The sequence below is a fragment of the Bubalus bubalis genome, chromosome 4 (genome assembly GCF_019923935.1).
Source record: "Bubalus bubalis isolate 160015118507 breed Murrah chromosome 4, NDDB_SH_1, whole genome shotgun sequence".
NCBI lineage: Eukaryota > Metazoa > Chordata > Mammalia > Artiodactyla > Bovidae > Bubalus > Bubalus bubalis.
This window is the reverse complement of record NC_059160.1, coordinates 865,739-879,620: the sequence shown is the minus strand read 5'-3', so window position 1 is coordinate 879,620 and position 13,882 is coordinate 865,739. Positions and strand designations below refer to the sequence as shown.

Sequence of the window (13,882 nt, the reverse complement as noted above, 5' to 3'; positions counted from 1 at the left end):
TCATTGCCCACCGATTAAAATTAAAAATTAAATGTGACATGGTTTGCCACTGCTTCATTATTAAAAATCCACTGGTGTTTCGTAATTTGTTAGGAAAACACAAAAGAGAGTTAGGACTGAAATCCTAGGAGATTCTGAACGAGAAATCTTTTTAGGACAAAGCCAAGTCAAAGCCACAGTATCATGATTTCTGATAAATTAACGCTGTATGCAGAAGTAAAGACAAGGGGAAAATCAAATATGGTTGGGGTGTATTTAAAATGTGTTGCATTTAATTCACACTTAAGTTGTAACTTGTTTCTTTTGCTTTGCTGAAAAGGTCTTCCCCATTTTTTTAAGCTGTGAAAGGAAAGAGCAAGCGAAGGGAAATTAGAAATAAAATTAAGGACTTCCCTGGTGGTCCAGAGGTTAAGACTGCGCCCTCCCAACGCAGGGGCCCGGGTTTGATCCCGGTCAGGAAACCACATGCGTAACCAGGAGTTCCCGCATCGCAACAAGGACCCGGTGCAATCAAATAAAGTGATTAACTGAAATTTTAAAAAAAGAAAAATAAAATAACGGATTAGAGAGTGATGTTGCCACTCTTTCAAAAGGTACACACAGAAATGCCGCACGACCCAGTGATTCCACTCCTCGGCTTTACCCAGGAGACATGGGACAGCAGACGGTGGGGACAGCCCCAGGGTCCTCAGCTGAGGACACAGAGGCGGTCTGTCCATAAAGTGCGTGGACTGACCATCCGGCCTTAAGAAGGGATGGAGCCTCAGGCTCGCTGCAGCACCGTGAACCCGGCAGACGGTCTGCTCAGTGAAGGGTGCTAGATGCAAAGGGCAGATGCTGTGTGAATCCGTTTATGGGAAATGTCAGGACAGGCAAACCCACGGAGACAGAAAGCAGCTTGTGCTGCCAGGGGCTGGGGGAGGAGGGGAGGGGGCGTCGGAGCTGCACGGGTAGGGAGGAACCCTTGGAGTGATGACGTGTTTCAGAACTCTTAGAGGTGGTGGTCCCAAAACACTGTGAGTGTGCTACGCACCCCCGAACCGTTCAGTTTAAAATGGTCGTGTTACACGAATCCCACTTCAGTAAAATGAAACAAGTCGTGGAAGTTACGGGGATGATCCTAAGAACTGCCAGAGCTGTGTGCAAACTCAGAAGCCTCCCCAGGCCAAGGTGCAGGCAGTCCCTGACTCCAGGAGATGGCCCGTGTCCCCCAGGCTTGAGCCCCACAAGGGTGGCATCCTGATGGTGGCCTCTTGCCCCTTCAGACTAACTCAGTCTGGCAGGGACACAGATGTCAGTGCTCAGCAGCCAGGCTGAGAGCAGGCGGAATGCTGGTCTCCCTCCGCTGACCCCCTTGGCCATTCCCCACACCCCCACCCGTTATACGCCCAGCTCTCACTTGATGACTGATAACCCAGTACAGGTCGAGTCTCACCTGCCATGAGTCCTTCCCCCTTGCATCAGAGAACTGGCTTATGGTTTCAAGAGTTTGTTCGTGGTCCCAAATTATTTGTATGTCTGTCTATCTGTGGGGCCGGCGGGGCAGCCTCTCCCTCTCCTGGTCTCAGAGAAAGTCCCTTTCGGTCACAGGAGAGCCTGGGTTTGCCATCTGAGCAGGCTCGGCCCGCATGCCCACTTAATCTAAACCATTAAGATGTTCTGGGCAGATCGGATCGTTTCGGACTGCATGCCGTCCCCGGGCCCAGACACCCAACAGCTGCCACGCCTGATTACACGGTGCTGCACTGAGCTGACTGGCCGTGCGGGGCTGTTTGCGTGGGCGATGAGGGTGCAGTGATCCAGAAAGAACGCGGGCCCAGGCAGGCAGCTCTTTCCCTAACACCCTGCTCCACAGTCAGGAAATACATCACCCGCGCCCCTGGGGGTGTGAACACTCTGTTAAAACCAGCAACCAGGAGGGAAGAGATCCAGAAATGTGGCCGCGTCATGGATGCATAGTCGGATCCCCCGGTGTCCTGCCTCTGAGACCCTGCAGTCGCTGCTCCGATGGGCGATGGGCGGGCCGCTCACCCTGAGGAGACCGTGGGAACCCATGAGCACATGACCCCAGCTTCGCTTCCCAGCCTCGCGAAGTCACAGCCCAGCAGCAGCAGAGGGCTCAGGGCCCAGGCGCTGCCCCCAGGGGGCGGCAGAGACCCCGCCGGCACGGGGGTCCCCAGAGCCCAGCCCCTTCTCGGTCAGACCCCCGACGCTGCCTCGCCGACCACCTGCCACCTTAAAGGAGGTTGCAGAGGGGTGACCCGTCCTCCTGTGAGCCTGCCCATTGGGGCAGCCCAGGGCAGGGAGGGGCCAGACTGCAGAGTCGGCAGCAGCCTGGGGACCCGTGTCCAGAGCCCCAGAAAAAGCCCCCAAGTGTAAGGGTCAGGGCAAGCATCCTGCAGAGGGGACTGAGGTTTCTATCACCCCAGACTCAGCAGCCAGGGTCCCAGAAAAAGAGCTAAGCTGTGGGTGGAAGGAGCAGCTGACAGGCACCAGGGCAGGGGCGACCCTCCTGGGGAAGCAGACCCCCCCCAGGCCCCCCCACCCAGCCCAGCACCTGGCGAGCTGTGCTTGGAAGCTTCATTTCCCTGACACAGTCTGAGGGCTGGACAGTGGCTGGTGCGTTTGGGGGAGCGGGGAGACGAGCCCTCAGCCTCGGGCGCGGGGTGATCCACTCCTGCGTCTGTGCTCATGTGCAGCTGTGTGTGTGCATGTGTGTTCCTGTGCATGAATTGTGTCCATGTCCCTTTACACATCTGTGTGTGCTCACATCTGTGTGCTCATGTGCAGCTGTGTGTGTGCACAGGTGTGTGTGCACGTGTGTTCCCATGTGTGTGCTCGGGTCTGTGTCCCTTTACACATGTGTGTGTGCTCGGGTCTGTGTGCTCATGTGCATCTGTGTGTTGCACACAGGTATATGTGCATGAAACATGCATGCATGCCTGTCCATGTGTTCCTGTGTGTGTATGTGTGGTGTGGACACACACACACATTCGGGTGCATGTCTGCAGTGAGTCCTCAGGAGCAGGGCCTCCTCCAGAAGCAAGGCCCATGGCCTCGGCCTCTCCCTACCCTCTCGGGGAGGAAGCCCCAGGCAGATGCCCTGGCCCATGTCACACGAGCCACACGGACACACGACGGGGTCACAGATCCCAGAATGCCAGCGTGTCACATCTGTAACTAGTTCAAGCAGCAAAGGGCCCCATGAGCCACACCTGCCTGGTCAGAGGCTCTTCTGGGCCAAGGCCAAGTTGAAAGTTGTTTGGGGCAGAAAGTGGCTGGGAGGGCCGTGCCCTGCAGGCCTGGGGATGCGAGCGTCCTCCAGACCCTGGAGAGGTGACCCCCACCCCAAGGAGCAGCTTCACAGGCACAGGGAGGCCTTGAGGGGCCACCCCCGTTGGGGCCATGGTGCTGAAGACGCCGATGCACAAAGGCGCTTTCCCGGGGAGCCCGGGGCCTCCGAGGAGGATGCAATGAGGCTAGAGCAGCCCCCTCAGTCTGGGCCCTGCCGGTCCTTTGGAGACTTCAGGTAAATTAACTGTGAAGCAATGAGGAGTCGGATGATCCACGACTCACCTGCTGACGTGCAGCCTGGGGGCTCGGACAGGCCTGGCTCCCGCTCACAGCTGCTCCCAACGAAGACAAAGCGCGGGGAGGGGGCCAGGTCCAAGCGGGGCCCCCCTCGCCCTGCACAGTGAACCACCACGGAACACTTGGCCATCACGGGACACGGGACCCCTGCAGGGACCCGCACAGGACGAGACCGTGTCCAGCCGCCCGAGCACCAGCCCTGTCCCTGCACCCAGAGCTCCCGGGAGAGGGGCTGGCCCAGCTCAGACGCTGCTGGTGGACACAGGATGGACCCAGGGCCCAGGAGGCTACAAGGACTCACATCCCCACACCCTCCAGAGACACAGAAACAGAGCCCAGGCAGGGCTGAGGACTGAGGGGATCAAAGAGGGCCCGCACATTTGTTCACTCCGAGCCTTGGAACTCGGCCTTATTCGGAAACAAGATCTTTGCACGTATAATTAGCTGAGAATCTTGAGACGAGGGCACTCTGGGTTCAGGGTGGGCCCTACGTCCAGGGACACGGGTCCTCATAAAAGAAAAGGGAGGAGGAGCCAGGTGACAATGGAGGCAGAAAGTGGGGAGACATGGCCACAGGCAGGAGCCCCCAGGGCTGCAGGCAAAGCCCAGAGGCTGGGAGCGGCAGGAGGGACCCTCCCTGGGGACGCCTTGACCTTGGACTCCTCCACGCTGCCAGGGAACGAGTTTCTCTTGTTTTGAGCCCCCGGTTTGTGGTGATTTGCTCTGGAGGCTTCCAGGGAGCAGGGCCACATCCGCCCGCAGGCACCCTAGGACGGTGGGTCCCAGACAGCTTCGGTCGCGGCTTCTCCCGGCCCAGCCTGCCCACGACAGAGCCGGCGGAGGTGACAGGTCGGGCAAGCACCAGGCAGAGTCAAGTGACACGGAGACACAGGGAGCGCAAGAACGGGAGACAGTGCACACGCGTCTCTGGAACAATCAGGAAACGCTCATAAACAAGAGGCTTTGTGGGGGCGCCTCGGGGATGTCTAAGCTCCGAGAGAGGCAGGGGAGAGCTGCCAGGGGAAGGCGGGGGCTTGCCTTGTTTGAAAGCAAATTTCTTTATAACCTGAAACTTCAATGCTCTAATCGGGGCTCTGACATATATATATGGGCTTCCCAGGCGGCTCAGCGGTAAAGAATTCGCCTGCCAACGCAGGAGACATGCGTTCAATCCTTGGTCCAGCAAGAGCCCCTGGAGAAGGAAATGGCAACTCACGCCAGCATTCTCGCCTGGAGAATCCCACGGACGGAGTAACCTGGCGAGCTGTAGTCCATGGGGTCTCGAGAAGTCAGACACAACCAAGCAACTGAACGACAGCGTATGTATACGATTTAAGCCAGTCTCCTTGTAAACGTGATAATTAACAAATACGACTCGTAAATAACACAGCTGTCGCTAAATCCCCGCAGGATGCGCCTGCAAAAGAGACACGCAGAGCGGACGAGACTCTGGGGGATTCCTAACAGGAGGAAGAAGCCTCCATGCACACGAGTGTGAGCCGTGAGGGCCCGCAGAGCCCCTCTGGTGGTGAAACCCGTGTTTGTCCCAGCCTTGCACACCAGCCCCAGATCAGGATCCTGGACGCGAGTGTCTCTTCTGAACAGAAGCCTTCCCACTTCACCATCTCTGCAGCTCAGGATAAGCGGACAAGGGCATCGATGTGATTTCTGCCCCGAATCAAGACTCCGCTGTCGGCCCGGTGAGTGGAGATGGCACTCTCTCACGCCTGCCTAGGTGTGCCAAGTGGGAGGCCCTTCCAGAAAACATTTTGACAATAGGTTTGATAAATTTTCAAATAAATTTCACTCTTGGAAATCTGTCCTGAGGGACTAAACTTGAATACATGAGAAGTTTTATCCACAAGGACGCTCCCTCTCCAATCACAGTTTCTGGGGCCAGGATGATCAACTCAGAGGTGTCTCCACCCACGTCCCGACGCCGATGCCCAGATCCCCTGTGAGCCTGGCCTTCGCTCTGAACGTCACAGAAGCGTCCAGGCATGTCCCCCGCGTGGTGACGCACAGGCAAGCCCGTCCACGCGGAGCTCAGCCCTCAGGCCCTGACCCTCCAGTCACGTCCAGGACTGTCCCCCACCCCACCCCACCTCTCCTAACACCACCTGCCTGCTTTGGCCCCCAACGCCCCCATGCCCAGGCCCTCGCCTCATGCCCAAGCCTTACCCCAGCCCCCTCAGAGCCATCTGCCTCGCAAGAGCCAGCGTGACCGACCCCAGAGAGGAAGACAGACCATCTCCCTGACCCGTGACAGCACCCTGAGGCCCACAACCCACCCCAGGGGTCGCCCCGTCTGGAGGGCTGGCAGGCCCACCCCTTGAGTGGAGTCCACAATGAGCCTTCAGGACACACCTGGAGACACAGCTCCAGAGGAAGCCAGGGGCTCCACACAGAGACCCGACCCAGGGCACCTGAGTGTCTGAGTCCCCAAGGCAGCCCCAGACGGACCCCAAGAGCAAGCAGCCACCCCAGGAGGAGACCTGCAGGCCCAGAGGGGCTCAGGGAGCACACGGGTGGCAGGGAGGCAAGCAGACTCAAGGAGAAGCCGGGTCCCGTGACTAGGCCACGGCTGACCCTGCTGGGTGCCGAGCACCCAGGGCCTGAGGGAGCGGGGCTTACACACCAGCGCCGTCTTCTGGGGGCTGAGGGCTGCCTGGGGCCGGGGAGGTGGGAGCTGAGTCTCCAGCTGGATGGAGTGCCCCCACAAGGAGGGAGAAGCAGGCGTCGAGAGCTGGGATGCATCGAGGTCGCCCCAGGTCTGTTCACCCCGTCAGGACCTGCCCTTCCCCTTCAACCCCGCCGGGAGGCTCAGCAGTCTCCTGGAAGCAGCGGCCCCTGTCTGCTCGCACCCCTTGCCAACCTGGCTGGTTCCTGGGGAGGGGTCCTCTCCTTCAGATACACCAGACGCCGCGGACCAAGTCCCTGTCTGCATCTCACGTGGGGTCCTTCAAGTGTTCACACACAATACCCGCAAGCCTGGGGACCGCCCGGAAATCCAATACCTGTGTATCTTCATTTCAGAGAAACTATTTAGAAGCAACTTCTGGCGAACACGCGTCCTCATCCACATACCGCACATTCCAGACGTAACCCCGAGCAAAGCCCTACCCGGCTAAGCTGAGCTCGTGCAGGTGGGAAGCGCAGCGCCCCGTCATGGAGGGAGTCAGACCGGGGCGGGTGGCTCTCGGAAGCCTGTCTGCCACTCGGCGGTGGTGGGCGAGGAGGGAGGCCCTGGCCCATCAGCGACACCGGGCCGTCTGGGAATCCAAGCCACCGCCTCTCTTTGGACCCAAAAGCCATATGCAGGCCGGAGACTCTGTGAGCAGCAGACATGCTGGGCCCGGGCGGCCGGACGCCCTGGACATCAGCGAGCACAACACGGCTCCGGCTGCGGCGCCCCCACCCCGAGAAGCTGAAGGGGAGCAGTGGCCTTAGGCGAGGGCATGCATCACTCCTGCCTCAGGGGACGGGGATCAGGACGTGAGGAGAGTGGGGGTCTTGCCCGGGTCAGAGACGTCCGTCGGGCACCTGACTACCCTCTCACACACCTGGGACCGAGCTGGGGCTCTGCCAGTGTTCCCTGGGTAAGGGGCGGGTGGAGGGGGGGAGCGTCTGCTCGGAACAACGCGTCCTGGCCCCTCCGCACCGGCAGGAAGGCAGCGAGGGCCAAGACGCCCATGGGTCACAGCCGCATGGAGAAGCCGACCCAGGAAACAGATGCGGCACCTGGAAGAACCGTGGTGATGAGACCCCTTCAGTCTCAGGACAAAACAAGGACACGTAGGGGCGGCTCGCTGAGCCATTGGACTTTAAAGTATTTCTTGCACCACTAAGTGACCTCAGGAAAACACGTCAGGTCCCACCCAAAATCCACACGGGTTCTGCTGACAAAGGCACAGAGACTGAGGGACCAGGACACGCGCGGGGCGGGGCGGGGGTCCCCACCCACCGCCAGAGGCAGAAGCAGTGGATGGAGCAAAAACCAGTTCATATGGACAAAAGTTACACCCCGAATAACGAAATCACTACAGTGAACTTGGATGAGCTTAAGAGCAAGGCACTGAAATTTTTATATGAGACCAAGACGAATAAAAATATTTTCAGGTTTGACAGAAAAGCAATTAGGGTGAAAGAATCTAACCTACAATTCAATCTTCAAACACTGAAACGGACAGAAATAGATGCGATTGTAGGAAAAATGAATAATATGATTAATAAGGTTGATTTAATAAATATCCTGTTCAGACAGAGCACACACTTTTCCTCCAAAATTCATGAAGGGTTTGCAAATGTTGATCATAAATAAGATCCCAGAATAAAAACCACAATAAATTGCTACAGAGAGAAACTGCAAGTCTTATTATCTCTAGACAGTACAATTAACACCAGGAAACAGCACAAAAATGAATAAGGTTTAAGGAAAAAGTCCAACCATATGCAATTTAGAACACATACATGAATAATTCTGCGTTTAAAAGGGAAATCAATATTCCACACAGTAAGTTTTCTGAAAATTACAACAAGAAGAGTTTAGTGAGTAGAAATGCAAACAGCACGGCCACCGTCCACTCAGAGGGAGGCCCCAGGCTTCAGATTAAACGAGCAGAAAGGGAAATGGAGGTTTTGAATCAAAACTCCCAGAGTCACCAGGAGAACAGAGGAGCAGGAAGGAGGTGCTCACAGGGACATGGGCAACCAGAACTCCTCTAGATTTTTGAAAAATCGCCAGTTCTCTGGGGGAGGGAGGAGGACAAGAAAGTAGGTAAAGCTCCGAAAACCAATGGAGAAGAAAACAGAGCTCCTGAAATCACTAAGACATTCCATCACAACAGAACATGCAGCCAGCGTGCTGATCCCAAGAAAGGGGCCCCCCCGGGGAACCAAGTGCCATCTTCCAAAAGAGGCTCAACACACAGAGAGCCGGAGCGGGCAGGAAGCCAGGCAGAAAAACGATCCAAACCCACCTCGGCAATGGCTGCGAGCCCAGAGCCTCACTGAGGAGAGCTTGCAAATATTCAACCACAAGACAGGAGCCGTTCCGCAGCTGGGAAACACGCCCTAGAGCATCTGAGGCTGGGACAGCTCTCATCCCCAAACCTGACAGAGAGGCGAGAGGGAAGCCGCAGCCCAAGCCTGCTCCCGAGCAACTGAACGCACAGCGCTGCAATGAGCGAGGAGGCCGGGAGCAGACGGAGCCTGTGCTCCGACCTGAGGGTCGTCTTGGGTCACGGCGGACAGAAAACCCGGGGGACGTTGAGGGCTGGATGAGAGCTGTGGGGACACCGTCAGATTCATAAAAGCTATCTGGTAACAATTAACATCTCCTGATGAAGAAAAAGGAAGACTTTTTTAAGCTCAGGATAAAAGAGCCTTTTCCTAATTACAAGTATTATTTTTCCATTTTGGGCTTCCTCATATACATCGGGGAAAGCCCTTTCGCACGCAGGGCTGGCAAAGGACAGGGAACCCAGGGGACAACACCCCGGGGACCCGGCCTCACCTGGGCCAGGATCCACGTCCGGTGGGAAGCAGGGAAACCTCCCACTTAGCAGAGAAGCAGAGGCTTAGAGGCTGACGTGGGACCCTGACCCAGCGGGGTGGGGTTGGCAGGGCGGGCGGGACACCCCAGAGTAAGGGTGTGGGGGCATCCTGATGAAGCCCAGGGTCCTGACCCCCCAGCCTCCCTCCCGGGGCTCCTGTCCCTCCTGGACACACCCCGAGGATGGCCTTCCAGCCAGGTGGGTGCGCCCACAGCTACAGCACGGGACACTGCATCCCAAGAGGGCAGGACAAACGGACAGGCCTGAGGTCCTCCCCTCCCAAGGCTGCCCTCGGCCCCCGGCCCTCAGAGACCCTGGATCTCAGGTTTCCTTTCTTCAGGGACACCTGGGGCTCCAGCTGAGCAGCGCCCACAGCCCACAGGCAGCCAGGGGTCTGCACAGGGCACTTGGGTTGCTGCGTTATCTAGAGCCCTTGAAGAGGCACTAAAGGTCCCTGACTTTGCTTAATAGCTAAAGTATTATTATTTTGTTTTGCTTGATGGATTTTCTTTCTGTGTTTTCTCACTTCTCTGACTGAATTTATTCTGGGACTAAAATTTTTCTGCAGACCGAAGGTAGGTGGAGCACATGGGTGGGGGTCTATCTAGAAAGAAGACCCCACAGGGTCCTGTTCGGTTACACGTCAGGCCGTCCTGCGGCTCCGAAGGGGCTCTGCTCCCAGGAGCTCTGCTCCCCCGGCCTTGCTGAGCCGCCCCCGCTTCCCAGTCCCCTCCCTGCCCCTCCCCGCTCCTCTCCACCCAGAGCTGACCCTTCCAGGCAGGGGCCTGACCCTTCCCGGCTTCTCCTGGAGTCCTCTGTTCTCTCTTCCCGAAATCGCCTGCCATGATTGCTCACACCTAGTTCTGTTTTCAGCATCTGGTTTTCAGTTAAAAACCACAGCAGATATCAAGCCATGAAAAGACACAGAGGGAACTTAACAGCTCGCCAGTGGGCAAAAGCAGCTCATCTGAGAAGTCTACACGCTGCATGGCTCCCACGGGAGCCCTTTCTGGAGAAGCAAAACTGCGGAGGCGATGAAAGACCAGGGCCACCAGGCTTGGGGCAAGGGCCCGGGGCAAGGGCCCAGCACAGGGCTTCCACGGTGATGGTGGGCCCGCATCACTGCACACGCGCCCAGAGCCACAGAATGTCCCACATCGCGAGGGAACTGACCTAACCATGGATTCTGGGTTCAGACGGACGGCACGGAGGCGCGGGCGCATCAGTCGTGACAAACGTCCGCTCTGGTGGGGTGGCTCTCTGTGCAGCAGGCAGGGGCGGGCAGACGAGGCGTCTCTGCACCTTCTGCTCAGTTCTGCTGTGAACCGAAAACCACTCTTGTGAAGTCTGGTAATTATTTTAAGACAGAAGAAACAAACAGGCACATCAGGCCCTCCCTGCAAGCGAGGCTGAGCCGTCCAGGCAAGGCACACCCCTCCCTGCCCGGCGGCTCTCTGACACCTGGGCATCAGGTCTGACAACACAGGCTCCAGGGCCTCTCGGGTCAGCACGGTGGCCGTCAGGAAAGCTGGACACTGGCCTCAGAGCCCCTGCGGATGGGCAAGACCACCACCGTCGTCCTGTCCGACTCATTGCCTGACACCAGGAAATCCTCAGGGCACCCAGAAAGCGCCAGAATTCCTCTCAAGACAGAGCGTCCACTCACCCTGGGATGCCCCTGGGTCACCAGCAACGTCCTCCTCTGTGGGCGCTGACCCCCTCTCTGCACCCCGCCCCGGGCTCCAGCCCCACCCCACCTGTGTCTGCACCAGAGCCGGCCACTGGCTGCCCCCCACTGCCCTTCTCACCGCTTCCAAACCCCACAGCCGGCGGCTCCTGAGCGGCTCTGCCCCGCAAGCCCCTCCCACCGGGAGTGCTACGCATGGTAATGCTCCCCCAGCCGTGTCCCCTCCACCATCCTGGATGCTATACTCTCATTAATGCAGCCAGGCAGGCATGCCCTTCACAGGCAGCCTCCTTCCAGCTCAGACCCACCCGCCTTCCTCACTCTCTGTCTGCTGTGGGCATTTGGGGGACGGCCACGCTGGCCTCTGTGCAGCTGTCTTTTCTCAGGACCCACTTCTTAGACCAAGAGTCTAGAGCTGACCTTCCCGAATGCCGGCCATTGGTTCAATCCAAACCCATCCTTAACCTCTTGATCCCCGGCAGCTGAGCACCCAGTGCGGGGGTCCTGACCACGTGAGGCAGACGGGACGGAGGGCCGACCTGCCATCAGCTGTGTCCAGCTCCTCTGGGGGCCGGAGGAGACCGCTGGGACCACCTGCGAGCTGGAATCCTGGCCTGTCACTCACAGGCCGCTCATCTAATCCCCAGCGCAGTTTCTCATCCGCAAACTGGGGAGTGAACCAGTTTGTGCTGTCAGAGGTGTGAGTATCAATGAGCCAGTGTACAGAGAAGTGCTGCCCCCGAAACACACATGTGCGCTCCGCACGCACACACAAGAGGAGCTGCGGTGTTTCCTCCTCGCCCACATGTCCTGCGAGGACCTTAAAGGGCCAGGTGCAACACCCGGCTAACGCCCCCAGCCAGCACCTCCGCCTCATCCAAGGTGCAACGCCCCATTCACCCCAAACAAAGAAGTCACCGCCGGGAAGGGGCTTTCCCGGCTGAAGGGGGGGCCCCTTTCTGTGTTCACAAAGCCCCCAGGGGAGGGCACATTCTAGAACACTGCGGTGGGGAGGAGGGGAGTCCCAGGCCGAGCCAGGCGGAGCCTGGGAGGGGAGGGCGGAGGCGCAGGAGCCCAGAGACCAGCCGACCTGGCCCTGCGGAGCCCGGCCTCCGCGCCGCGCGTGTGGTTCGTACCCGACGCCCTGGGCATCGTGTGCGCCTCGGCCACGTGGGCGCTGACGCTGAGCGAGGGCGCGCTGCTGCTGAGCGCCTGGCTGCTCCCGGCGCAGCGGCCGGCCTACAGCACACTGCACGGCTCGCTCTTCCACCTGCTGGCCTCCCTGGCCCTGGCCTCCCACGCGCGGACCATGCTCACCGACCCCGGCGCCCTGCCGGTGGGCGTGCTGCCCGCGGGTGCCCCGCCCGCGCCCAGCCTGACGGCCCGCTGCCCGCTCTGCGGCGCCGTCCGGACGCCGGGCGCGCACCACTGCGGCGTGTGCCAGCGCTGCATCCGCAGGGCGCACCTCCACTGCCCGTGGGTCAACAACTGCGTGGGCGAGCACAACCGCAAGTTCTTCGTGCTCTTCACGCTCTACACGGCGCTGGGCGCGCTGCACGTGCTGCTCTGCTGTCCGTGCCGGCCCTGCGTGCCTATGCGCGCGGCGAGTGGGACCTGCAGACCCCCGTGCGCCTGCGGGGCTCGCTGCTCTTCCTCTTCATGGTGGCGCTGAACGGCTTCCTCTTCGCCGGCCTGATGTTCACGATTCAAATACACAGCATCCTCACCGACCCACAGAGTCAGCCGGGCGAGCCGGGCCAGGCGTCCGCGTGGACGAACCTGAAGGCCGTTCTGGGTCCGCGCCCCTCGCCGGCCTGGATCAGCCCCTTCGCCTCCGCGGGACCTCGGGCCGCCAGCGGGCCCCAGGCTGTGGTCTGAGTCCGCCTGTGTGAACGCAGCTCCCTCCGCGGAATCGGAACAGATGATCCACAGAAAATCGCCGCGAGACTGTAAACGCAAAGCCGCCTTTTCTCGTGTCCACCGACGAGACCCCCACAACAGAGAATAAAAGCGCCAGGTTCCCCTCTGAGCAGCAGGTGGGGTTTAGGGCCTCCAAGCTCCAAGGAAATACGCAAGACAGGCCCCTCCCCCCAAAAGAAATGCGACATGTGCCCCCTCTTTCACTCTGCCAACACTCTCCTGGGAAAAGCCAATAAATCCACAACATCTGTGAGCAAAGTATGGTGAATCCGTGCGGAACCCCATTCCAGGCGGGAGCTACACACGGAGGCAAGGCTGTGACCGCCTGCACGTGGCCTGTTGTGAGCCGCCTCATCTGATGCAGAACCATCCTTGCATTCCTGGTTATCTCAGCTCCTTAATGAGGGATTATGCTGTGTTATGTGTCCGTTTGGGTGAGTTCCTATTTTATTTAGGATTTTTGTATTTATGCTCATCAATGAAATGAGCTTAGAAATCTCTACTCCTTTGCTAACTTAATCTGTTTGTAATTTACTCCAGATCCCAGGACCCATATAAAATGAGCAGGGTGGATGTGGCTCTTTCTGTTTTCTGACAACCTGCGTGAGGTTGGCACCAGCTGGTGCTTGAAACTTTGGAGGAGCTCACCAGTCAAGCCATCAAGGTTGGGTTTTCTTGTTTAACTTTTTATTTTGAGATACTTATAGGTTAGAATGAGGTATTGGATGGTATCACTGAATCAGCTGACATGGGTTTGCGCTAACTCTGGGAGGTCGTGAAGGGCAGAGGACCCTGACTTGCTGCGGTTCGTGGGGTCATGAAGAGTCGGACACAACTTAGCGACTGAACGACAGATGCAGTGGTGAGGGGTCATAAAGGCTCCCTGCCCGCTTCGCGCAGCTGCTCCCGGGGTACCAGGTAGGAAAGGTGCCTGACTGCAGCCTCACACCCGGCGGCAATGCCAGCACACGCCTTTGACCCTGTTCACACTCCCTCGGTTTTACACGCACGCGCTTGTGACCCTGTTCACACTCCCTCGGTTTTACACGCACGCGCTTGTGACCCTGTTCACAGTCCCTCGGTTTTACACGCACGCGCTTGTGACCCTGTTCACAGTCCCTCGGTTTTA

The 13,882-nt window shown here is 58.5% G+C and overlaps 1 protein-coding gene across 1 annotated transcript; it reads left to right on the top strand.

Moving 5' to 3' along the window:
* Positions 1–9,328: 9,328 nt before the first annotated feature.
* LOC102395342 (palmitoyltransferase ZDHHC3) lies at positions 9,329–12,711 on the top strand. Its single transcript, XM_006066374.4, has 5 exons — positions 9,329–9,344; positions 10,893–11,031; positions 11,651–11,715; positions 11,904–12,391; positions 12,454–12,711. The coding sequence occupies exons 1-5, from the start codon at positions 9,329–9,331 to the stop codon at positions 12,709–12,711; spliced, it is 966 nt and encodes a 321-aa protein (XP_006066436.4).
* Positions 12,712–13,882: the final 1,171 nt, after the last annotated feature.